The sequence below is a fragment of the Dipodomys ordii genome, unplaced genomic scaffold (genome assembly GCF_000151885.1).
Source record: "Dipodomys ordii isolate 6190 unplaced genomic scaffold, Dord_2.0 Scaffold62, whole genome shotgun sequence".
NCBI lineage: Eukaryota > Metazoa > Chordata > Mammalia > Rodentia > Heteromyidae > Dipodomys > Dipodomys ordii.
The window spans coordinates 7,024,786-7,046,631 of NW_012267278.1; the positions used below are offsets into that span (position 1 = coordinate 7,024,786).

At 34.3% G+C, this 21,846-nt stretch overlaps 1 protein-coding gene across 4 annotated transcripts in view; it reads right to left on the reverse strand.

Moving 5' to 3' along the window:
- The window catches only part of Grik2 (glutamate receptor, ionotropic, kainate 2), a 563,545-nt gene that overhangs the window by 178,810 nt on the left and 362,889 nt on the right, over positions 1–21,846 (reverse strand). For all 4 annotated transcript variants that reach the window (XM_013022384.1, XM_013022386.1, XM_013022387.1 and 1 more), the window contains exon 10: positions 6,316–6,522. In XM_013022384.1, the coding sequence (XP_012877838.1) occupies positions 6,316–6,522 (207 nt within the window). The remainder of the gene's footprint in view (positions 1–6,315; positions 6,523–21,846) is intronic.

A 21,846-nucleotide genomic window follows, 5' to 3' on the forward strand; every position in this document is an offset into this window, starting at 1 on the left:
CACACACACACACACACACACACACGCACCCTAAGGGAAAGAACATTAATTTAAAAGTAAAGAGATCATGTAGATCTGCTGAGCATGAGTGGGAAGTATGCATGACATGTTTTGGTCCTATTATGACAGGAGGTTGGAGAACCTACAGCTTATAAAATTTTCTTCTTCTGAGTGAGAGATGTAAGGATGAATAACTTTAAGCATTCAAAAATGTTTATGAAATAATATGAGAAGTAGTTCTACAGGTATCCAAGAGAATAGATTCTAAAAGAATGATATACTCAGGAAAGACCCTGACAAGCAAGGCCCCAACAGAACTCCAGCAGTGATCTTTAAGTAAGTAACTAGGTGAGAGAGCTGAGGACTGCAAGAATTACCAGATATCAGAGACAGTGAGGATATAATTAAGGCCAACATTAGTGCTTGGCATTGTGTAATGTGGTCTTTCAGTATCTTCTAGTATTTTTGCTAAGACTGCTTTGGAAAAGCATTAGTAATTGCATTGAAATAGGAATGTGATGTGTAATTTCAACCCTAGAAAAGTTATCAGAGCCAGGAATTATCTAATCCATAATGAAGCGGCAACTATTTGAGTTTCATTGGTTGGATGAAAAACTGGAGGGTAGGGACGCAAGTGAGGCCCATTTTTAACTAGTACATACTGATATTTTTATGTAGTGCTTTATTAGCTTATATATGGGTGTTTACAAGCATAAATCATCGGAAGGTTTTTCTATGCCAAGGCAAATATCACAGGAGACTTAAAAGTAATTTAACTGCCCTTGTCACTTTTAAGTAGTCTCATAATATTGCTAGCTTATTGCAGCTTAGGTGTTTCTTCTCACGCTAATGAATAATTCTAGTTGGTTTTTATACAAAAAGACATACTCAACAAATGTCTCCTGAGGCCAGAAATGAATTATTAGCTATAAAGATGATATAGAAGCCAAAGCTACAAGGAAAATTTATGTCAAACTTAATATACTGTGTGCATTCCTGATTTTCTGTGGATTCCTTACTAAGGTGTTTAGGCTAAATAGCTAAGGTAGCTTGAGGAGTAAAGAACTTGGTCAAATACCTCCTAAAATATGCAGAAACTTTTAATGATGTTTTAATTTTGATAGGAAGTATAACACTGTTTTTTTTTCTCTGCTTAGTCCTTAGGTAAAAGCTTCTCATGGAAGACAAAGTAAGAATAGAAACATTTGAAAAATACATAGCCTGGTTTCTAAGGAGCATGGTGTTTGAGTTTAACATTTGTTATCAGGAACACTGAGGGATATTTATGCCATTTGTTCAATAAATACCATTGTATGCTGAACATTTACAGCACTTATATCATTTATGTCTCCCTGTTATTTTTTATATATTTGAAGCAGATAGATGATAGAAAGTGTACTACAACCATACAACTATGGAGGCTGTAAATTAAGAAGAGAAAATGTTTTCCTAATTTTGAGTCAGGTCCGTCCCATGGCTTATGAAAATGATCAGTTTTTTTACAGATGAGCAACAAATTTCAAATTAGAATGAATCAGGTCACCCCAGACATTAGAAAAGCTCAAAATCTCAGCATGATGGAAGGACCTCCTATATTTAAAATATATTTAAAGTATGTCATCTATAAAGGGAAAGAATATAAATGTTTTCTTAACTTCCACTCTAGTAGAACAAAATATCATTAACCTTTCAAAACATCACTAACATTTTTATTTTCTAAAAATTAAAGCTGTGACAAGATGGGTCACATTTTGAAGAATTTAAACAAGGAAAATAAATCCTGTTTAACCTTTTATGTAATCAAATCTTACACTGTATTAAAATTCCTAATAAATATGATGCATATGGACCTGACTCAATCACACATTTCCAGATATGCACAAATGATTCATGATGGTACAATCCATCTACTAACTCCTAATTTCAGCCTTGTGGACTAGTTCTGAGGTGGGCACTTGTTCGTGCTTGAGAAATTGACTTAATCTCTATCACTATGATCACTGCCTGAATTTGGTTGAGACTTAGGAACAGGATCTCTTTCTTTCTAAAAAGGATGAGAAGACTCAGATAAGTCTAGAGGAGAGTATATCAACTACAGTACAATTAACACTGGGACAGATACTTCTTTTATGTAAGGGGTTGTCTTGTGGAATGGTGATGAGGGAAAGAAAGAGGAACTATTATGTAGGAATAAAAAAGTGGAAGTTACACCAAGTGACTGATAGTGTGGCCTATCATGATGCGGGCATAATGCCTTGGACTCCCATTAGATTACTTTCTCATAATTCCCTGGGTGAACATTCAACAAGAAAAAAGTGCCAGGATGGTACATGCATAGGCCACCAAGCAATCAGTATAAAGGCCAAGGAAGGATATATGGAAGGATTCATATATATATATACATATATACACATATATATATGTATATATATGACTCCTTCACAAATATACATACACATATACATATATACACATATATTTACATATATATTTATATACATATATTTATACATATATATTTATATTTTATACATATACTTTATATATATTTTATACACATACATATATATTTATATATACACATATTAATACATATACATATATTTGTACAGATATGTTTACATGCATATACACATATATATATACACATATACATAGATGTGTAATCAAATCTTACTCTGAATTAAAATTTCCAATAAATATGATACATATGGACCTGACTCAAGTGCCAGGATGGTACATGCATAGGCCACCAAGCAATCAGTGTATACATATATGTGTGTGTGTGTGTATATATATATATATATATCATATCCAATAAGATCATATACCATGCTCCAATAAGACTCCATTGGGCTCTTTTGGGGGCTTCTCTCTGGGTGTCATCTGCCTCTACTTTCCTTCATAGCTTTACTTTTGCTTTCAAATAAATTTGCCCTATTTACCTTAAACATTTTCCTGCCTTTTAATTCTTTAATAGGTGGAGAAAATAAATCTGTGCTACTAGATGGTATCAGTAGATATTTAGGAGCATAGAGCATAATCTTTGACAATCAAAGATTTCTCCAAATTTTTCCAAATATCCTAAGTTGGAAAAGCTTCCCCAGTTGGATATTTTCTGTGTGTGTGTGTGTGTGTGTGTGTGTGTGTGTGTAACACTGAGGCTCAAGCTGAGGACCTTACACTTGCTAGACAAATAGTATAACACTGAATGGAGTCACCAGTCCATTTATGCTTTTATTGGTCTTGTAGATGGGGTCATCCAATTGCTCAGGCCGGCTTTGATGTGTGGACTTACAATCTAATCTTCCTTACTGGTAAGGTTAGAGGTATGCCCACTCTTGACTGATTTATCTTGAACATCTTTGTCACTATGTGGAAAGGAAGTGTGTTACTAACACAAAATTAATTTTTAAAAAAAGTGTCCAATGAATATATCCCTTTCAAAGCTCTGTCTTAGATGTGTTCTTTGATATATGAAATGAAAGTGAATATTAAATTTGTTTATACAGAAATGAGACTACAGAAAAATAAGTCTGCATTGTGAATAGTTTGCACATTTCATGTTTACTCAATGCCTGAACTATGTTTTTGCTTGGTTTTGCATTGTAAGTATGCTTACACTTTGATTTTATTTTGAAACAAGAAAGAAAAACTAAGGTAGTAGATCAGTAGATCTAAGGGTAGAGACAAAAAATTGTGCATATCTCATTAGTTTGTAAATGATGCCCATTCTGCGGCTATGTGAGACGTATCCTGAGAACCACTAGACAGAACAATTTTATAGTATGATGCAGAAACCCGATGCTGGTAGTATCAGAAATGCAGTAATTCAACACTGAGAATAGAGAAGATTTCACAAGAGGGGAGACTTGGCTTCCCACGAATATCATTACTAGGAACTGTGGCATTCCATGTAGGATAAAAGCCTGGTCTAAGGCAGTGTCTCATCAATAGATAATGAGGACTTTGTGTTTCCTTTCCAGGTTTTTGGATCTGCAGCTCAGGAGTCTTGTTGACTCCATTCCTACACAATTTTTGTGTTGGGAGACTGAACACAAAAGTATAACTCTCACTAAACAATATATGGATAATAATAAATTTGAAGGAAAACATGATCATATGGAAATATTATCCAGTGTCAGTGAGTATGGAGAGAATTGGGCACGTTTCAGTGTTCTTTAAGAAGCATGCTAAACCATGGGGTAGTGAGAACTAACTAGATATGAGAACTAAATTTTAGTTTGGAGCCTCTATTGAATTCCTGACTATGCAGGAGGAAAAAGGTACAAGAGAGAAATGATTGGGTCACATTGCCTTTTGGGTACTTTGGAGATATTCACAAGGAAAAATATAAGATGGACTTAGATGTACTAGTGTAAATAATCTCAGCCTAATTTTCCCATAAACTGTCTATTCAGAGTTCCATACATTGAATTTCTTTATGCAGGCTTCACTCCACTTTATTCAAGAATAAACACTTTAATTTACTCATAAAAAATAAAACGGGCTCCTAATTCAAAATCTATGTTGCTTTACTGGATATAATCTAGGATTTTGCTTAAGTATTTGCTCCAAATAATCCAATGAGACTACTTTCCTCTGAACTAGAGAATTTGTTTGGGATTCATTCCACAATATATTTTATGACTTTTATTTTGAAATTGTCACTGGTGGTAGGTATATTCTTAACTACTAAAATCAGATGAGATAAGACTACTTGGGCTCTAACATGAAATTATTAAAGTTGCTATATTTCTGCTTGCATGGTTAATCTAGAGTTCCTTAGTGGCAACTTTTCTTGCCACCTCTTGAGAGACACATGCTGAAAAGAGTAAAACAAATGCAGAAGGCAGAAAGCAATTATAATTAAAATCCAGGGTCTAAATCCTGATGTTTGGCGTATAACACATCTGTGTCCATTTGCTCCCTCTAGACTAATAAATGCTAATTTTTGCTTAAGCAGCATCAGATATAATTCTAGTATTTATGGTTGTGTTAATAGAACTAACTTAAAATTCAAATGTAAGCACTCGGATATGTTTTATCATTTTCCAATGGACTACAAAGCTGACATATAACTGTTCTACTTAACCAAATTCTGAGAAGTAAACTGAAATGTCTAGAACTTGTTATCATATTTAGTAAGTTCCAAATTATTACAAGAAAAAAATCTGAAGAAATTTAGAAACCATACTTAATGTTGCTATTCTGCTTCTAACCAAAGCCTAATTTCTCTCTTCTCTAAAGTTCTTTCTATCTTTATTTCAGAGATCAGAATACCTTACTTTTTAGTTGCAGTAATGAATTAATAGCAATAAAGTATTTTCAAAAATCTGTGTAAATTAATGTTTTATTAGTGCAAATTTATATTTGGAGTTTATAGTGGCCTTTATAGTTTTTTTTGGGGGGGAGGGTCCAGTCGTAAGGCCTGAACTCTGGGCCTGGGTGCTGTCCCTCAGCTCTTTAGCTCAAGGCTAGCGCTGTACCACTTAAGCCACAGCGCCACTTCATGCTTTTTTCCGTTTTTTGCTCATGTGGTGCTGAGGAATCAAACCCAGGGCCTCATGCATGCAAGGCAAGCACTCTACCACTGAGCCACCTTCCCAGCCCTGGTCTTAATAGTTTTGAGAAAAAAATGTTTTAGTTATTTTGTGGAATTCTTATCTTAGTAATAATTATGTACCTTTTATTATTGAAAAATTTCAAGCAAATATCATGAAACTGAAAATGAAAATCAATGTTCTGTTATTTATTATATAAATTTTTTATTTCAAAGAGATGAATTGACACTATCAAAGGAGAAGTTCTGATAATGCTTTTCTGACCAATTTTTTCAACTAAATAAAAAAGGCTTATATAACATTCAATGAACGTAATATTCTTATTTGATTTTTATGTTATCTATTTCTACTCTTTTTCTTATAGAATGAATTAACTATTAAACTAAGTGGTATCTTGCTCTAGCTCATGCAACATTTAGCATAAAATTTACTCTGCATCACTTATCCCCTCTGTGGATTAGAAAGTTGCCATTAAAAAAATAAAGAAAATATATACTGCTGTAAAATCAATCCCAACTTGGAAATTAAAATCAACATTTCAAAATATTAAACCCTTATATGAATTTAAGACAAATATCGGTTTCTCCTAGATTGTATATAGTTTTCTTAGATTCAATGATGAAAATAACAAATATTTTGAATATAATTATTGAAGAAAATACCTACTTGAAATATACCACTTGAACTCTTATAAATAAAGAGAAAGCAAATCTCACAACCTGCTTAAAGTATTAAATAATAAGAGACTTACATGATCAATTAGTTCACGAACCATTCCATTCCATTGTCCATTAGCATCATCCTGGGCTCCATATTTTCCATCCTCCACAAGCCTGATTTCATATGTAAAGCCAAGGATCGTAGACAACTCTCTGAGGAGATCAATGCAATAGCCCTCGAATCGATCATTCCCATAGAGAGGTTTGTCGGACTTCTTAAACAGAACATAAGGTTCTTCCTGGAAACATTGAATATGAAGCAAGGAGATATCAATTAACCATGTGACTTACCATCAGAATGACAGCTTTTCTTGTAAGACTGATATATTTGCATTAATTTAGGAAAAAAGCTAGCTTAATTTTCTCCTAAGAGAAAATTGTTTAATACAGTTTAAAATGTTAAGAAAAGAAGGATAGAACTCAGGAAATAATCATACTTTATGAGAAAATATTTAACTCTCAATATAATTGGATGATAAAAGTTTATATATTGTCCATCTAATACCAAAATAATTGTTATGTGATACATGATATAAAATAATACACAATTTCAAAGTGAATATAATATTCCAATTGGAGTTATTCTATTAATTACTGTTGTGCTCTTTTAATAATATCTCTGGCATGAATGAAAAATAATTCATTTGATACATAAATAAAATTTACTAAGAATCAGAATGATAATTTCTAGAAACAAAATGATTCATTGTCCTAAAATATGCAAATTACAGCTGCTTTATATAGTTAAAATGGAGAAAGTAATAAAGCTTTTAAGTTCAGTTAAATGAACACATATCAAATGCTTAAATATTCATCCAAACTTATTTTGTGAAGCACCTATCGAAAGCTAGCCCTCTCATAAAGGAAATAAAAAAGAAACCTTTCAACCATGAAATTCATGATATAGAATAAATAAAGAAGTAGACAATAAATGCTCAAACAAATAGAAACAGATATGTGTTACCAAAATATAAAATTGGTCAGAAATGTGAAAAACTGCAAGGTACTCAGAAAGATAAGATAAAATTGAGTAATATAAGTTCACATACTTTCAAATGTGGTAAGATGTACAGTAAAACCTAAAAGATGAGGACTCTAATTATTTGAAAATATTGAGAGATAGGGAGAGAATATTTCAAGACATTGAAGTGAAAACAGTAGCTCCCTTACTAAAGTTATATGCAGTATGTGAAAGAATTGAGCATGATAAAAATGAAGAATAAAACAGTGAAAACCAAAACTCTATGAGACTCTAACAAGCATGCCACATAAACATTTGTAATTTTTTTTTTTTGTCAGTTATAGAGCTTGAACTATGGGCCTGGACGCTGTCTCTAATCTCTTCAGCTCAAGGCTAGCCCTCTACCACTTGAGCCACAGCGCCACTTCTGGTTTTCTGGCGATTTATTAGAGATAAGAGTCACATAGACTTTCCACCTTGGCTGGTTTGAACCTTGATCCTCAAAATTCAGCCTCCTAAGTAGCTTGGTTTAAAGGTGTGAGCCACTAGTGCCCAGCTAACAAACATTTGTGTTTTAACTGAGTACACATGTTCTAAGTTTCAGACTGAGTTAGTGCCCTGTCTGCTCCTCCCTCCTTCTCTAACTTGAGGCAACCATTAATCTTTTGGATACCTCTAGACTCTTGCCTGTAGATAGGATCATATAACATTTTCTGCTTTTTTTAAATGTTTTTTTTATTGTGAAAATACTGGACAGAGGGGTTATAATTACATAAGCAAGGTAATAAGTACAAATATGCACTGACCTTTCCTCTATGTTTGTCCATGGCTTGGTAGTTCATTTCATGTTACTGCTGAACAAGTTTACATGGTTTGATTTCACAATTAATTTGTTCCTTCATCTACTAGAGAAAATGTTGGTACCTTCCAAGTTTTGGTAGTTATAAATGAAACTGCTAGAAACATCTATGTTCTGGGTTTTGTGTGGATATAAATTCACAGTTCATATTTGCAAATGCCATGGAGCTCAACTGCGGGACGTTCATTAAGAGATTGCTTGGTTCCAGACAGAACCAATCTTCCAAAGTGACTCTAGCACTGCATTTCGATTAGTTATGAAGAAGAGTTCTTATTGTCTCCCTTCATCATTAGAATTTGTTATGATCAAGGGTCTGGATTTTGGCTCTTATAAATGGCTTCATTGTTGTTTACATGTGCAGATTTCTAATGATTTATGATATTAAGTACATTTTCATATGCTCCAACCTTTTATATAGACTACATTACAGTTACTATTCAAATGTGAAGAGTTTAAATTTCCCCAGTCTGATAGCTAAAAAAGAGGTAATGAACAATTGAGAAGAGACAAAGGAGCTTGAATCTAAGTTCAAGCTCTTCTATATTGATTATAACACCATAACATCATTTGGGAGAGAAACACATTTGCTAGATTGTTGTAGATAAATAAAAAGGAATAAAAAAATCTGTAACTATATTCATTACTTAAATATTTGGCCTCACTATAAGTTAAAGAGATGGTCCAGATACAATCTGATTTTTATGTGCCATCTGATCACATATAAAATTTATTCATGCATTTATGATGGAAATTGTGTTCTTCTGCCACAGGTATTGGTAACATACATTTACCTCACTACCTTTCCAGGCCTCTTAGTCCTCTACATTAGAGAATGCATTTCTGCAAATCACACAATGTCCTCCTTGTCCTAAAAGCGAAAGACTCTGGCTAAGTAGCCCTTTGAACTGAGTGTGTGTGTGTGTGTGTGTGTGTGTGTGTGTATTCAAGGATCTCTTTCTTGTGCTCACTCACTTTTGCATAATTTCACCATAACATCTATTGTAATGGGAATAAATGCTAATTTACACTGCTGAACTAGGCTTGAGTGATTTATCTGGCAATATAATTCGTTATGTTTCCTGAAAGCTTACAGATAAAATGATTTGGGGAAGTGAATTGAGTGGCAATAGATTCTCTGGTCAATAGAAAATCTGAACGCGAAGGAAAAACATTATGACAAGTAAGTGCCTCTATTAAATACAGATGCCCTAACTTGATGTTTTTTTAAACAAATTGTAACATATCTTCAAGTCTCTATCCCATGTCCAAAGGACTAAAGTTTGAGAAAAGCCCTGTGCAAAGGGGAAGAGTGTGAGAATTCTGGGCTAGTAGAATGGCAATCAAAGGAAGCATACTGGTTGTAGATTAACTACTTAGGACTTCATTCTTAGGCTCTAGTAAGTTTAATACCTTCAAATAAAAAAAGATAAATTTCATTTTCTTAATTAAAAGGCACAAAGACAGTAAGTTGTTAAACTCCTTGTACTATAAGTGCTAGCATTGTCTAATATTTTACATGCAGTCAGGATGAGCCAGGCTATGTTATATGTGCTTTGCTCGAATTAATTTATATATTCCCTATAATAATGTGAAATCAGTAATATTATAATATTACCTGTTCTATTTCAGGAAGAAAAAAGGAAAGGAAAGGTGCTATTTTAATATTTACTTATTTTTACCTCCAGTCAATCCTCCCTCCCTCCACTCAGTATACAACCCACGTAACCATAGTGCTGGGGCACTTATTATCACAATATGATTCCAGAGTCAAAACACTATAAGTCATCATTTACAAGCCTCTTGCCAGTGAACAATTGTCCATATCACATTCCATAATAAATTTATAGTATATTGTCTTATTATTGTATGTATATATTATATACATATATAAGTCCAGGGGCATGTATAAATATACTCACACACACAGATGGTATTTCTGATTAGACTGTATAACATTAAAGAAAAAATAAATATATACATCACCTGGAAAATTTATTTTCTACATAAGAATGCATCTTCTCTAAATAGTGATATATCATATTAACTAAATAAAGTTTCAGAATTTAAAAAGGTAGCAGGTCAAGTGCATTGGATTCAGATAACATTATGTGTATTGATTTTTTAAATTTGTTGATTAAATCATTGTTCTATTTAAATAGCTGTTTTGAAATATTCATGGTAGAGTTTGTACTTTATGTGATTTTTTTTTCCAGTTGTGGGGCCTGAACTCTAGGCCTGGATGCTGTCCCTCAGCAATTCAGCTCAAGGCTAGCACTCCACCACTTGAGCCACAGCGCCACTTCTGGCTTTTTCTGCTTATGTGGTGCTGAGGAATCAAACCCAGGGCCAAGGCAAGCACTCTACCACTGAGCCAGCTTCCAGCCCCATTCCATGTGATTTAACATTAGAAAAATAAGATAAAATTAATAATTAAGAATGAGGAAGATACAGGGAGGATATAATTGTGCACAGAACAAAAATGTAGCAAATATTATTTTTAAATGTTTACTAGTTAAATCACATTAGCTGAAATTGTTCAAGTAGTCATTGTACTCATTAATTTGATTTTCTTCATGTACAAGCTAGTAAGAAAATATCTATAATAGAAAATATGCTAATCCTTGAAATATTAAAGTCTGAAAGAAACAGATTTTTCCATCACTAGAAGAAAATGCAGGACTGACTGCTTCTTTTAGTATTTATGTATCTCTATAATATCAAGTGTTACTGTCCTCATATTTAATTCTGATAAGTAAGACACCATTTTCTACTTAAGATTCCCATCTCCAGTTACACTGTGTCAAAAGATAGTTTTATATCAAGTTATGACTCTCTTTTAAATTCTCTTTCTCTTTTTCACATGGCATAAAGATAAATAATAACCTGTGTAAGGAAAAGAAAAATGGTACCAGAAGCAATTACTGCATCATGGACAGAGTTCAATGAATAATATGATAAAACTCTCCTGGGCAACTTTACTGATTTCTCAGATAGTCTTAAATCTGCACATCAGCACTTGCTGGAGGTAAAGACACTTCATTCCACTGGCATCTGTAATGAGGACTTTTCAGAATTTCCACTCTTCACGACTAGTTTTAAGGAGCATACCAATAACTCATGTATTTTTATCTGCATTAGACTGGAAGTTGGCACAAAATGAATCTGAAATGAAGTGTGAAAAGTGAAATATGTTTTAAGGTTTAGGGGAGAAAATGTTTTATTTAAATATAATAAAACTTTTAATAATTTTAAAGTATATAACTCATACACCTCTCAACTGGAGTCTAGGACTCAATTATCATGTCAATGTGTTAGCCTTTAGCTCTCATTGTCATGTTCATGCTTTTCAAAATGAGACATAAAAGGGCAAATTAATTTTGACATGCTATATGTAATATACCTAGTAAGACTAAACTGATTAATGAATTTATTCACATATTATAGAGCCTCGGCCCCAGCTTCTTTTGGGAGGTGGGAACAAAATAACACAGAAATCCTTATTCTCATAGAACTTCCAATCTAGTGATGAATTTAAAATTCTTATATGTTACACAATATTTTGTATTATCTCCATGTCACTATGTCACTTAATTAGATCTTAGAAGTAGGATATTTTCATCAAGCACCATAATTACATTTTTTCCTATGCAGTTGTTTCGATCTTGCTTTCTTTACTTATTTGCTTGAACCACACACCCAACCAAGCTCTTTGCTTGTTGTTTGGGGATTTAGTCGCACAATTTTTCTGCCTATGGTACTTTGAACTACAATAGTCTAGATTTTGTGACCACAGCACTTTTTGTATTGATTTGTTGTAATCAGCTGAAAACCAAACTACATGAGTATCAATGCATTCAGAAAGTTAATGGCGCTTAATTTAGTCTTTTTTTTATTTCATTGTGAAAATATTGTACAGAGGGGTTACAATTACATGGGCAAGGTAGTGAGTACATTTCTTATCAAGCATTGTTGCCTCCTCCTTTGTTTCCCTTTCCCATCCCTTCCCATCTCCCCCCTCACCCCAACCCTCCCCTTACCCCCCAAAGTTGTAAAGTTGTTTTTCAACATAACGACTTGTACATCTCATTGTTGTGATGGGTCCACCTGTATCCCTATTAAAACGTTTTGTTTTTTCCTTTCCCCTCCACAAATTATACCAACATCCAATACAGTAGAGTTGATGAAACAAAACAAGCTTCAAAAAATAGCAATGCAATAGACCAAATTTTTAAAAATAACACAATAATACTGGTAATAAAATACAATTGTTGGAACAACAACAACACAAAAACCCTGAGCAGTTGATATTTTCCTTCCTATTTTATCAGGCTTATCTTTACTGTTTTTGTGTCTTATTACTTTCCTAGGCCAGAAAGCAATAAATCATAAATAATAGCAGAGAAACTGGGGTTTTAGAGTGTGGCGATGAAAGAAGGCAAAGGAAGGTGAGAAGTTGACTGACAATAGAAGGTGATGGATGGGTAGTAGGTAGAACAGGCAAAGTCAACGCTGAAGTCAGCTCTGAGGAAGGTGAGTCAGCTAGTAAACCTTCCTAAGAGACAAACAAAAGGTAGAATCATCATGCCCCTTGGCATGGCTACTCAAGAGAATCTGATCAAATCTCATTTCTAAAGGGGAGTTTAAGGATAAAAGGACGTGGCCATAAGAAGCAAGGAAAGAGATAAAATATGAGCCCTTAAACTTTCTCCCTGTCCGCTAGCATCCCTACTTGAATAAAAGGAACAGTATAAATAAATCATGGCATGTTTGTCCATATTATTCTGCTAGCTATACAATAGAATTATAACTCATTTACATATATAGTACTCTGATATTGAGCAAAGGTCAAACATAAAGCGTCAAGAAAACATTTGTAGTGCTCTGTAAAAAAACTCAGAAGGCCATGGAGCTGGGTGGCTCATATCTGTAGTCCTAACTACTCAAGAGGCTGAGGTCTGGGCATTCTGGGTCATAGCCAGCTAGTATAACGAAGTCCATGAGACACTTTTCTCTCATGGACCACGAAAACCCACCAAATATAAAAACCAGAAGTGGAATTATGGCTCAAATGATAGAGCATCAATCCAAAGTCAGAGTTAAGGGACAGCCTTCAGATCCCAGAACTGTTACAAAAATAAGTAAATATATACTTATATATAATTCCCTGAGTAGCTAGGATCACAGCCCTGAATCACCAACACCTGGTTTGGGTTTTTGTGTGTGTAAGAGGGATAAATCACTGTAGTTAGGTTAATTGGAGTCAAGATATAGTCTATCATTTAGAATGCCCAATAAATCTCAAATGAAGTGAACTAATTAGGAATCAATATCAAGTAATCAAGTGGTGGTTGAAAACACAGAGATCAGGACCTGAAAATCAGATATCTATCAGAATATGAAGTTGGGTTGTATGTATCTGACACAATTGAGGACTTCCTGGATCTTGAATTTTTATGATTGTCATCTCACAAACACCACTCCCAGTATGTATGAAGAACTTTTGAATCTACCAGAAAGCAAAATGCGATAGTCTCTGATTTACGGATGCTAGAAATTACCACTTTTAACCACAATGATGCTAAGGCATTCACATTTAGTAAAAACTATCTTTAAAATTTCGATTAGGATTTTATTTCCTGAGCTAGCATTATGCATTTGAATTTCATTTTCAGTCCTCAGGGCTTGAACACAGGGCCTGGGCTCTGTCCCTATCACTTGAACCACAGCACCACTTCTGGCTTTTTATGAGTAGTTTATTGGAAATAAGAGTGTCGGACTTTTCTGCACAGGCTGGCTCCAAACTGTGGTCCTCAGATCTCAGCCTCTTTGGTAGCTTGGATATGGGCGTGAGCCACCAGCACCAGGCTCATTTTAATTTTCTTTAGTGATGCTGGGCAGTGGCAGTCAGCCACAACTCCCAAAAAGCCTCATAATCACTACAGTAAGCAACAAATTGTCTTGTCTTCAGGATACTGTGCTGTTAGTCAATGATGCTTAGAATTCAAGTGTACTAAGTGCATTTTAACATTGGTTCTTTTGACATGAACTATGATTGGTTCATCAAGACACAACCTCCTCATGGTACAATGAGAGAATATGTATATATTATATATATATATGTATATTTGCATATATACATATATACGTATACATATGTTTCCATTCAAGACACTTTTAAACTTCCTTGGAAGCCCTGACTATATATTTGCTTACCATGCCAAACAGAATAGGGTAAGCATTAAAATAGAATCAATGGAAGTATCAGGCCAGGAAAGAAATATGAGTGACACAAATGTCCCAATATGCAAACACCATCTCCAATTCCCATTACCAACCAAATTATTTGAGCTTTGCAGCTACATCTACAAATGGCATCATGATAAATGTACCATAAGGAAATGAATGCAATGTGCTCATTATCAAATTTGTCTTAAGCTGGGTGCCAGTGGCTCATGCCTGTAATCCTAGCTACTCAGGAGGTTGAGATCTGAGGCTCAGCCGTTCAAAGTCAGCTTGTGCAGGAAAGCCCATGAGACTCTTATAACCAATTAACCCTCAAAATGCTAGAAGTGGGGCTGTGGTTCAAATGGTAGGGCACTAGTTTGAGCAAAAAAAACTTAAGGACATTACCCAGAACCAGAGTTCAAGCCCCATGAACAGACACATGCACATGTGTGCACATACACACACACACACACACATACACACATAAGCACACACAAACTTTCTTATACTGACTCTAATTCTATATTTTCTAGGAATATGCATGTCTCATATGTAGGTCATAAGTACTACTTCATAGTAAAAAGAGAGAGGTCAGAAGGTGATCCTCTGAGTTTTTCTCAGACACCAAGATACTATATTTTGGGACAGTGTCAGAAATCCCATCAGGAACTTTGCATATCATTTTGGAAAACTGGCATTAAACAGAAGGCCACAGTACTTCCTAATGCTGTGTCCCTCAGCTAAGGTTTGAAAATATTTTCTTTCACTTCAAAAGCCCTTGCCCAGAAGTCCACAGTCTATGGTTTCCCACATTTGTAATAATTAGCATATGTCTAGGATAGTCCTAGCAGAGGATCTCAATAGCTCAATAGCTATGTACATATGACCACGTAAAATGATGCTAATTGAAATGAACTCCAAGATATGGAAACAGCGGTCTTTTTGTTGTTGTTGGACTTATTGACATGTACTGTATCAAGTTCATGGTTTCTTTCCATTTTCCCCGTTTGGTTTATCCCTGATAGTCACTCTTTTTGATTCTGCTACCCTGTGTCTTGTATATACATTTATCTGATTTGCGGAAGGGAAGGGGAATAACAACACGGTGAAACAAGGACAAAGGGTGAACCAATGCAACAGTGAAGCTCACAAGACACTAGGTTGGAAATGAACTTTACAACTTTGGGGTGGGAGAGTTGAGTCGGGAGGGATACGGGGAGAAAAATGAGCAAGTGGGTGAAAATGTTAGACAAGAAATGTATTTATTCCCTTACTTATACAACCATAATCACTCTGTACAACACCTTTACAAAAAAGAAAATAAAGTTTAAAAGAAAATGATACAAACAACAGCAAAAAATAACTCCATAGTCGGTACCAAATAAAAATATATGCTTTTAATACTTTGCTTATGTATATTCCTCTAGTTAGATCATATAATGCTGGTTATCTTTCTATTTGTAGTTTAATTTACTTGGCCCAGTGTCCTCCAGATTCACCTAGAATGTCCTTTGTTGTCTCACAATGAAAGCAGACAAATTTGCATCACCCAGAAAGCAGTTTCCTTTCAGAAACTGAACAGCATAAGATAAAAGAAATGTAGATCTAGTTGACTGTCTGCACACAAGGAAAGACTACATTCCCTAACTCTAGCAACCACTCCACACTACAGTACACCTGTTGTCAGGTCTCTCTCTCTCTCTCTCTCTCTCTCTCCACACACACACACACACACACACATCTTTCTCTAAAGAGTAAACACACATTCTTTTTTTTGGGGGGGGGTCCGGTCGTGAGGCCTGAACTCTGGGCCTGGGCACTGTCCCTCAGCTTTTCAGCTCAAGGCTAGCGCTCTACCACTTGAGCCACAGCACCACTTCCGCCTTTTTTCTTTTTGCTTATGTGGTGCTGAGGAATCGAACCCAGGGCTTCAGGCATGCAAGGCAAGCACTCTACCACTGAGCCACCTTCCCAGCCCAGTAAACACATTCTTGAGAAAAGTCAAGAAGAACTTCTAACATCAAGGAAGAAACAAAACAGAGAAAATAAAATACACATAAAAATAAACAATAAAGAATAGATGGAAATTGTTATTCTGAACCAATGCTATTTTAAAAACTAGCAAAAGCATTTGGAAATTAAATTTGTAACAGAAATAAAAATTTGTAAACTACTAGATGGACTGGAAGATAAACTTGCCAGGGTTGTTTTCATGTTTATTTCATAGACTAAAAAGAAGCCTTAAAAAAAAAAGATACAGCTAGAGGATCCTTATAATTATTAGGAAGGGTGGCTGTGGTGGCACATTCCTATAATTTCACCATTCAGGAAGTCAGGGATTCCATCACCAGTATTATTTAAGGGTTTATTTTCTCTGGAAGCCATATGTGATAGCATACCACAGCCTTATTTGCCTCTGATCTCATAAAAAATAAATAAATGATCACTTAAATCATGAAAGAAATTCTGTGTTCTAGTTCTTCTGAAGTACACAAGTCATAGTCACTCTCATGTATTATGGAACTTGAGAACTTATTCTTTCTGTATGACTGATTCAAAAAGTGTATTACATATGCATCATATATAATATATGTATTATATTATTTTATGTAACATATATGTATATTATGTATGCATTATTCATTATATATGTAGTATATATCACGTATATATACATGATACATATTATATATATGATATATGATATATATAATATATATACGTGATATATACTACATATATAACATATAATGCATATGTATACATATACATAAATGAAAATGTCAATGAAAGAAATTACAAAAGGTTTTGCAAATATCTTTTCAGGGAAAAACCTAAATACTGGAACATTTTTAATTTTGACCTAATGCAAACAAATGATGTCATGACAGAGGGGTTTTTGTGCATAGTAAATGCTTTGAAACTAGATTTTCTTTATTTTTACAGGTAAACGATGCAGATATAAAGAATAAAAAGTGTTCGATATTATATATACAACACTGAAAACTGCATCTGCTTAAGTATACGATAGTAACTGAAATATAGCAGCTCATTAAAATATGTTTCAACTATGAACAACACTTATTTCCAGATTATACATGTTTTATTATTTAAAAACTGATTGATTATAAATGTTTTACTATTTTAAAACTGATTGATGCTATTGTGACAACAGATGAAACTATAAAAATTAATGACAAACTTCTGTAGGTGACCAAGTTATTCAATCATTTGATACCCATTCCTTAAAATAACTTTTTGGGCTAAGTGCTAATGGTTCAATGTAATCCAAGCTACTCGGGAGAATAGCATCAGACAAGGCTTCTGAGGCCTGCCTAGGCCAAAAGGTACTCAAGACTTTATATCCAGTTACTATCAAAAAGCCATACTGGATACATCCATGATTCAAGCTGTGGCATGTCTGCTGAATAAGAGTGATCGTGAAGTAAACTTCACTAACTGGGAAAGCGAATAGTAAAATACTTCGTTTGATCATAATCTGTTGCCTTAGTTAATAATAAAATAATATAAAAACATGTATAAAAATAAATGTTTGAAATTCTTGAAGAAGAGAGGGTAAGAAAGAGTAAGAGGTTGGTTGGATTTGATCAAAAGCACATTTTATAAATATATGAAAATCTAATGAAAATCCTTTGACTAATATATGCTAAATGTTTGTGTGCATGTGTAAATTCTGGGACTTGAACTCTACACTTGGAGTCAGTCTGGTACACTATCACTTAGCCACACCTCCAATTCATAATTATCAAACTCATAATTAGCAAATTCAAAAAAATAAAAATTGATAAAGAGGAAGGAAATTCTGGCTATTTCTAATGAATTATTGAAGTCTAATTAATTATTAAATTATTCATTGTAGATCTCACAAACACAGGAATAGTTCCATAAAAACACTCATGGCAAGAGCAATATTAAAAAATAACATGATTTTCTTTAATTAAAACAAAGTATTTTCTTATCATTAAACCATAAATTCTATTTGTATTCATGTGTTTCCTCCAGAAATTGTGATGAAGGTGATCTTTTAAACTTTAATCCATAATATTTTAAAATGTTTTTGTGTGTTTTTTTTCTCCTAATCTTTATAGGAATTTTATCATAAAGATGCATATCTTTTACATTATTAATGATTACCCTTACCATTACAAACATCTATACGATTAATTTTGTGGATTTTCCATTAGTTCTAAGTATTGACTATAAAGCCAGCCCCAGAATATAAAAAGGAACACCAGCACTAAAAGATATATGATGAAAAAAAAAAAGGTAAAAATAAGGAGCCAGGCTCTTCATGAAGGGAAATTCTGTGTTTTATTTCTACAGCTTCTGTGCTTCTTCAGATCTAATGGGGGGAGGAGGGGTATATCATAAGGCAGCTTTTCTAAAGAACCCTAGCCTTCTTCTTCCTCTTGACAGCTAGCATGGGGTGCCAGGCCATCTGTCAAGCCAGCAAGCAAGCCATTGTCAGGCACCTCCAAGCAAAAGAAGAAGCGTCCTAACTGAGTAACTCCTGCATTTCCCTCCAGAATATATATTTTCTTGTATTTATCTTCAAGGACTTCAGACCATGTGTATTTGCTTTTAATTTAAAAATTGTTGGGGCTGGGAAGGTGGCTCAGAGCTAGAATGCTTGCCTTGCATGCATGAGGCCCTGGGTTCAATTCCTCAGCACCACATAAGCAGAAAAATCAGGAAACGGTGCTATGGCTCAAGTGGTTGGGTGCTAGCCTTGAGCTGAAGAGCTGAGGGACAGCGCCCAGGCCCAGAGTTCAGGCCCCATGACCGACAAAAAAGAAAATAAAATAAAAACTATTATGATGAGAAACAATAACATTTCTAGCTATTTATTCTGTTACTATTTGATTCATATACATGACTGAAATTATGAGTCTCATAATTGGCAAACTATTTTCAAAATAATTTCATATTTTTTATGCAAGTCCTAGAGCATGAGCTCAGCCTGAGCACTGTCCCTGAGCTCTTTTTGCCCATGTTAGCACTCTACCACCTGAGCCACAGCACCACTTCTGACTTTTTAGTGGTTAATTGGAGAGAAGAGTCTCACAGATTTTTCTGCCCAAGTTGGTTTCAAACAATAATCCTCAGCTCTCAGCCTCAGAAACAGACAGTATCACAGTGTTGAGCCACCAGCACCCAGATCACAATTATTGATATTTGGAAATAATATATATAAGTGATAATTGAGTCAATTATGTTTTATATAATTTTTAAGAGGAAAGCAGTGGTAAAGATTGTTACATTACACATAAAAGATTAATTTGTAAGACATTTATTTGCATTATTTTAAAATGATACTTTTAAATTTAAGAAAATTTAATGACAATTCAATATCACTAACATTTGTAAAACGCATGACCAATAGTCATGAAACTTTTACAACATTCAGTTTTATACAAGGCCTGTACAGGAATCAAAGTTTGTAATTTCAACTCATTTCTTATAATAAATAGCACCACTAGCCTAAATAATGTTTTAGCCCTTTTAATGTAATCTTCAGTTATTATTCTCAAAACCAAATTAAGTTTTGCAAATGTAGGTAGCAAAATTTTTATCTCAAAAGAGAAAACAATCATGTATGTAAAGGAATAGTTGACAATTAGGCTTACTTCTAGCATTTGATTACATTCAATGATTAGTAATACTCTAAAGGGTGTAGGAAAATTACATATAAACTAAACAGAGCAAAGACCAAATTAATTTCCAACATGGTCATAGGATAGTAAAAAACAGAAAGGTGTAAATAATAACATGAGCTGTTCATTATGATTCCACTGACAAGCCACTATCTGTTCATTTCTAATTTTCGTTTTTCCTGTTTTTGCCACTCCAGAAAATACAGATTTTCTACTGACTTTCAATTTTCTTTTATTCACAGTGGCTTTTAAAAGTCTGAATTTTCCCATCCCTAATTAGCATTCAAATCAGAAACCCACTATGCAGTACAGGTTATCACAATGGAAGCGTGACTACCTAGAGGAAAAGTGAAAAGGCCTAGCAGCTGCCATCAGAACAACTTAATATTTTCAAATTAAGGCGATACGAAAATGACTGATCTGTTGAGGATCAAAAACTACTGTGAAGTAAGTGCCCATGTCGACTCCTGTGATGTGCTCTTGCCTGGAAAACAAACCTCATTTCCATGTCTCCAGACACTATTTTTTTTCTTCTTTTTTGCCAGTCCTGGTAGTTGCACTTGGGACCTGGGCACTGTCCTGAGCTTTTGCTCTACCACTTGAACCACAGCACCTCTTCAGCTTTTCTGTTTATGTGGTACGGAGGAATTGAACCCAGGGCTTCATGCTTGCAAGGCAAGCACGCTACCACTAAGCTACATTCCCAGTCCCTCCAGACACTATAAAAAAGGTACAATCACATCTACTATCCAGACAGAAAACAAAACCTAACCTGGGGTGTAGGTTTAAACACAACTATAATCAAGCAACAGGTCAATTGACCAATATTTTACTTTAATAACTTTTTAAATAAATTGTACTTTTTATTTTTGAAACAAATTTCAAAACAACATGGGGCAATCTATAAGAATTCCTTTTTCATTTTCCATTTTTTTCCTTCCTTCTTTCCTTCCTTCCTTCCTTCCTTCCTTCCTTCCTTTCTTCCTTCCCCTCTTCCTTCCTTCCTTCTTGCCTCCCTCCCTCTCTCTCTCCCTTCCTCTCTCTCCTTTTTTCCATTCCTTCTTTTCTTCTGTAAGCCTATTATTCAAAAGCATTCTTTTTCAACATCCTTTTAGACACACAGGAAAAGTTTTAGTTAATGATGTAGGCATACTCAAATCCTTATGTTATTTGTAACTATCTAGAAAATGTTTTGCGTTTTCTCTGAAACTAGAGAAAATCTACTGGATTTGGGGAAGTTAGCAAAAATATCTTTTTTAAAAAAATAAATAGTATTCATGGACTTGAGATTACAGTGTATCTTTAAAAAATGACTATAAGACAGTTGAACTCATTAAAAAAAAAAACAGGACCAGAGATTTTTTAACATTGTTGTTTAATATTTCGGGAAAGGTATTTTCTGATATCAGAATAACATAGGTTTAAAGAAAGATTGAGCATAGCACACATATTAAAAAATGTCCTACTACAGTAAAACCTGGGATGTCCTTAACCTCTTCCACATGATTAAAATACCAGTTTACATGGGAGGCCTTACTTGTTACCATCTTTCTGCTGATACTGGTATTTTGGCCATTAAATGTTTAATTAGCTTAATTCATAGGAACAAAGATGGGGGAAAGGTGAAGTTCTAATCAATCAAATGTACCATTTCACTGCTGTTCCAGTAAAAGATTTGCTGGGAAGGGAGACTGCACCTATGAGCTAATCTCCAAACTGTGCTTTGTCTCCGCGCCTCATTTATTATCCCTTCAAATTAATTATCAAGATTTGACTGCATAAAATTTATTGCCAGCATCACCATTCATACATGACTAAATTGACTTCATTATCTTCTTTCCCA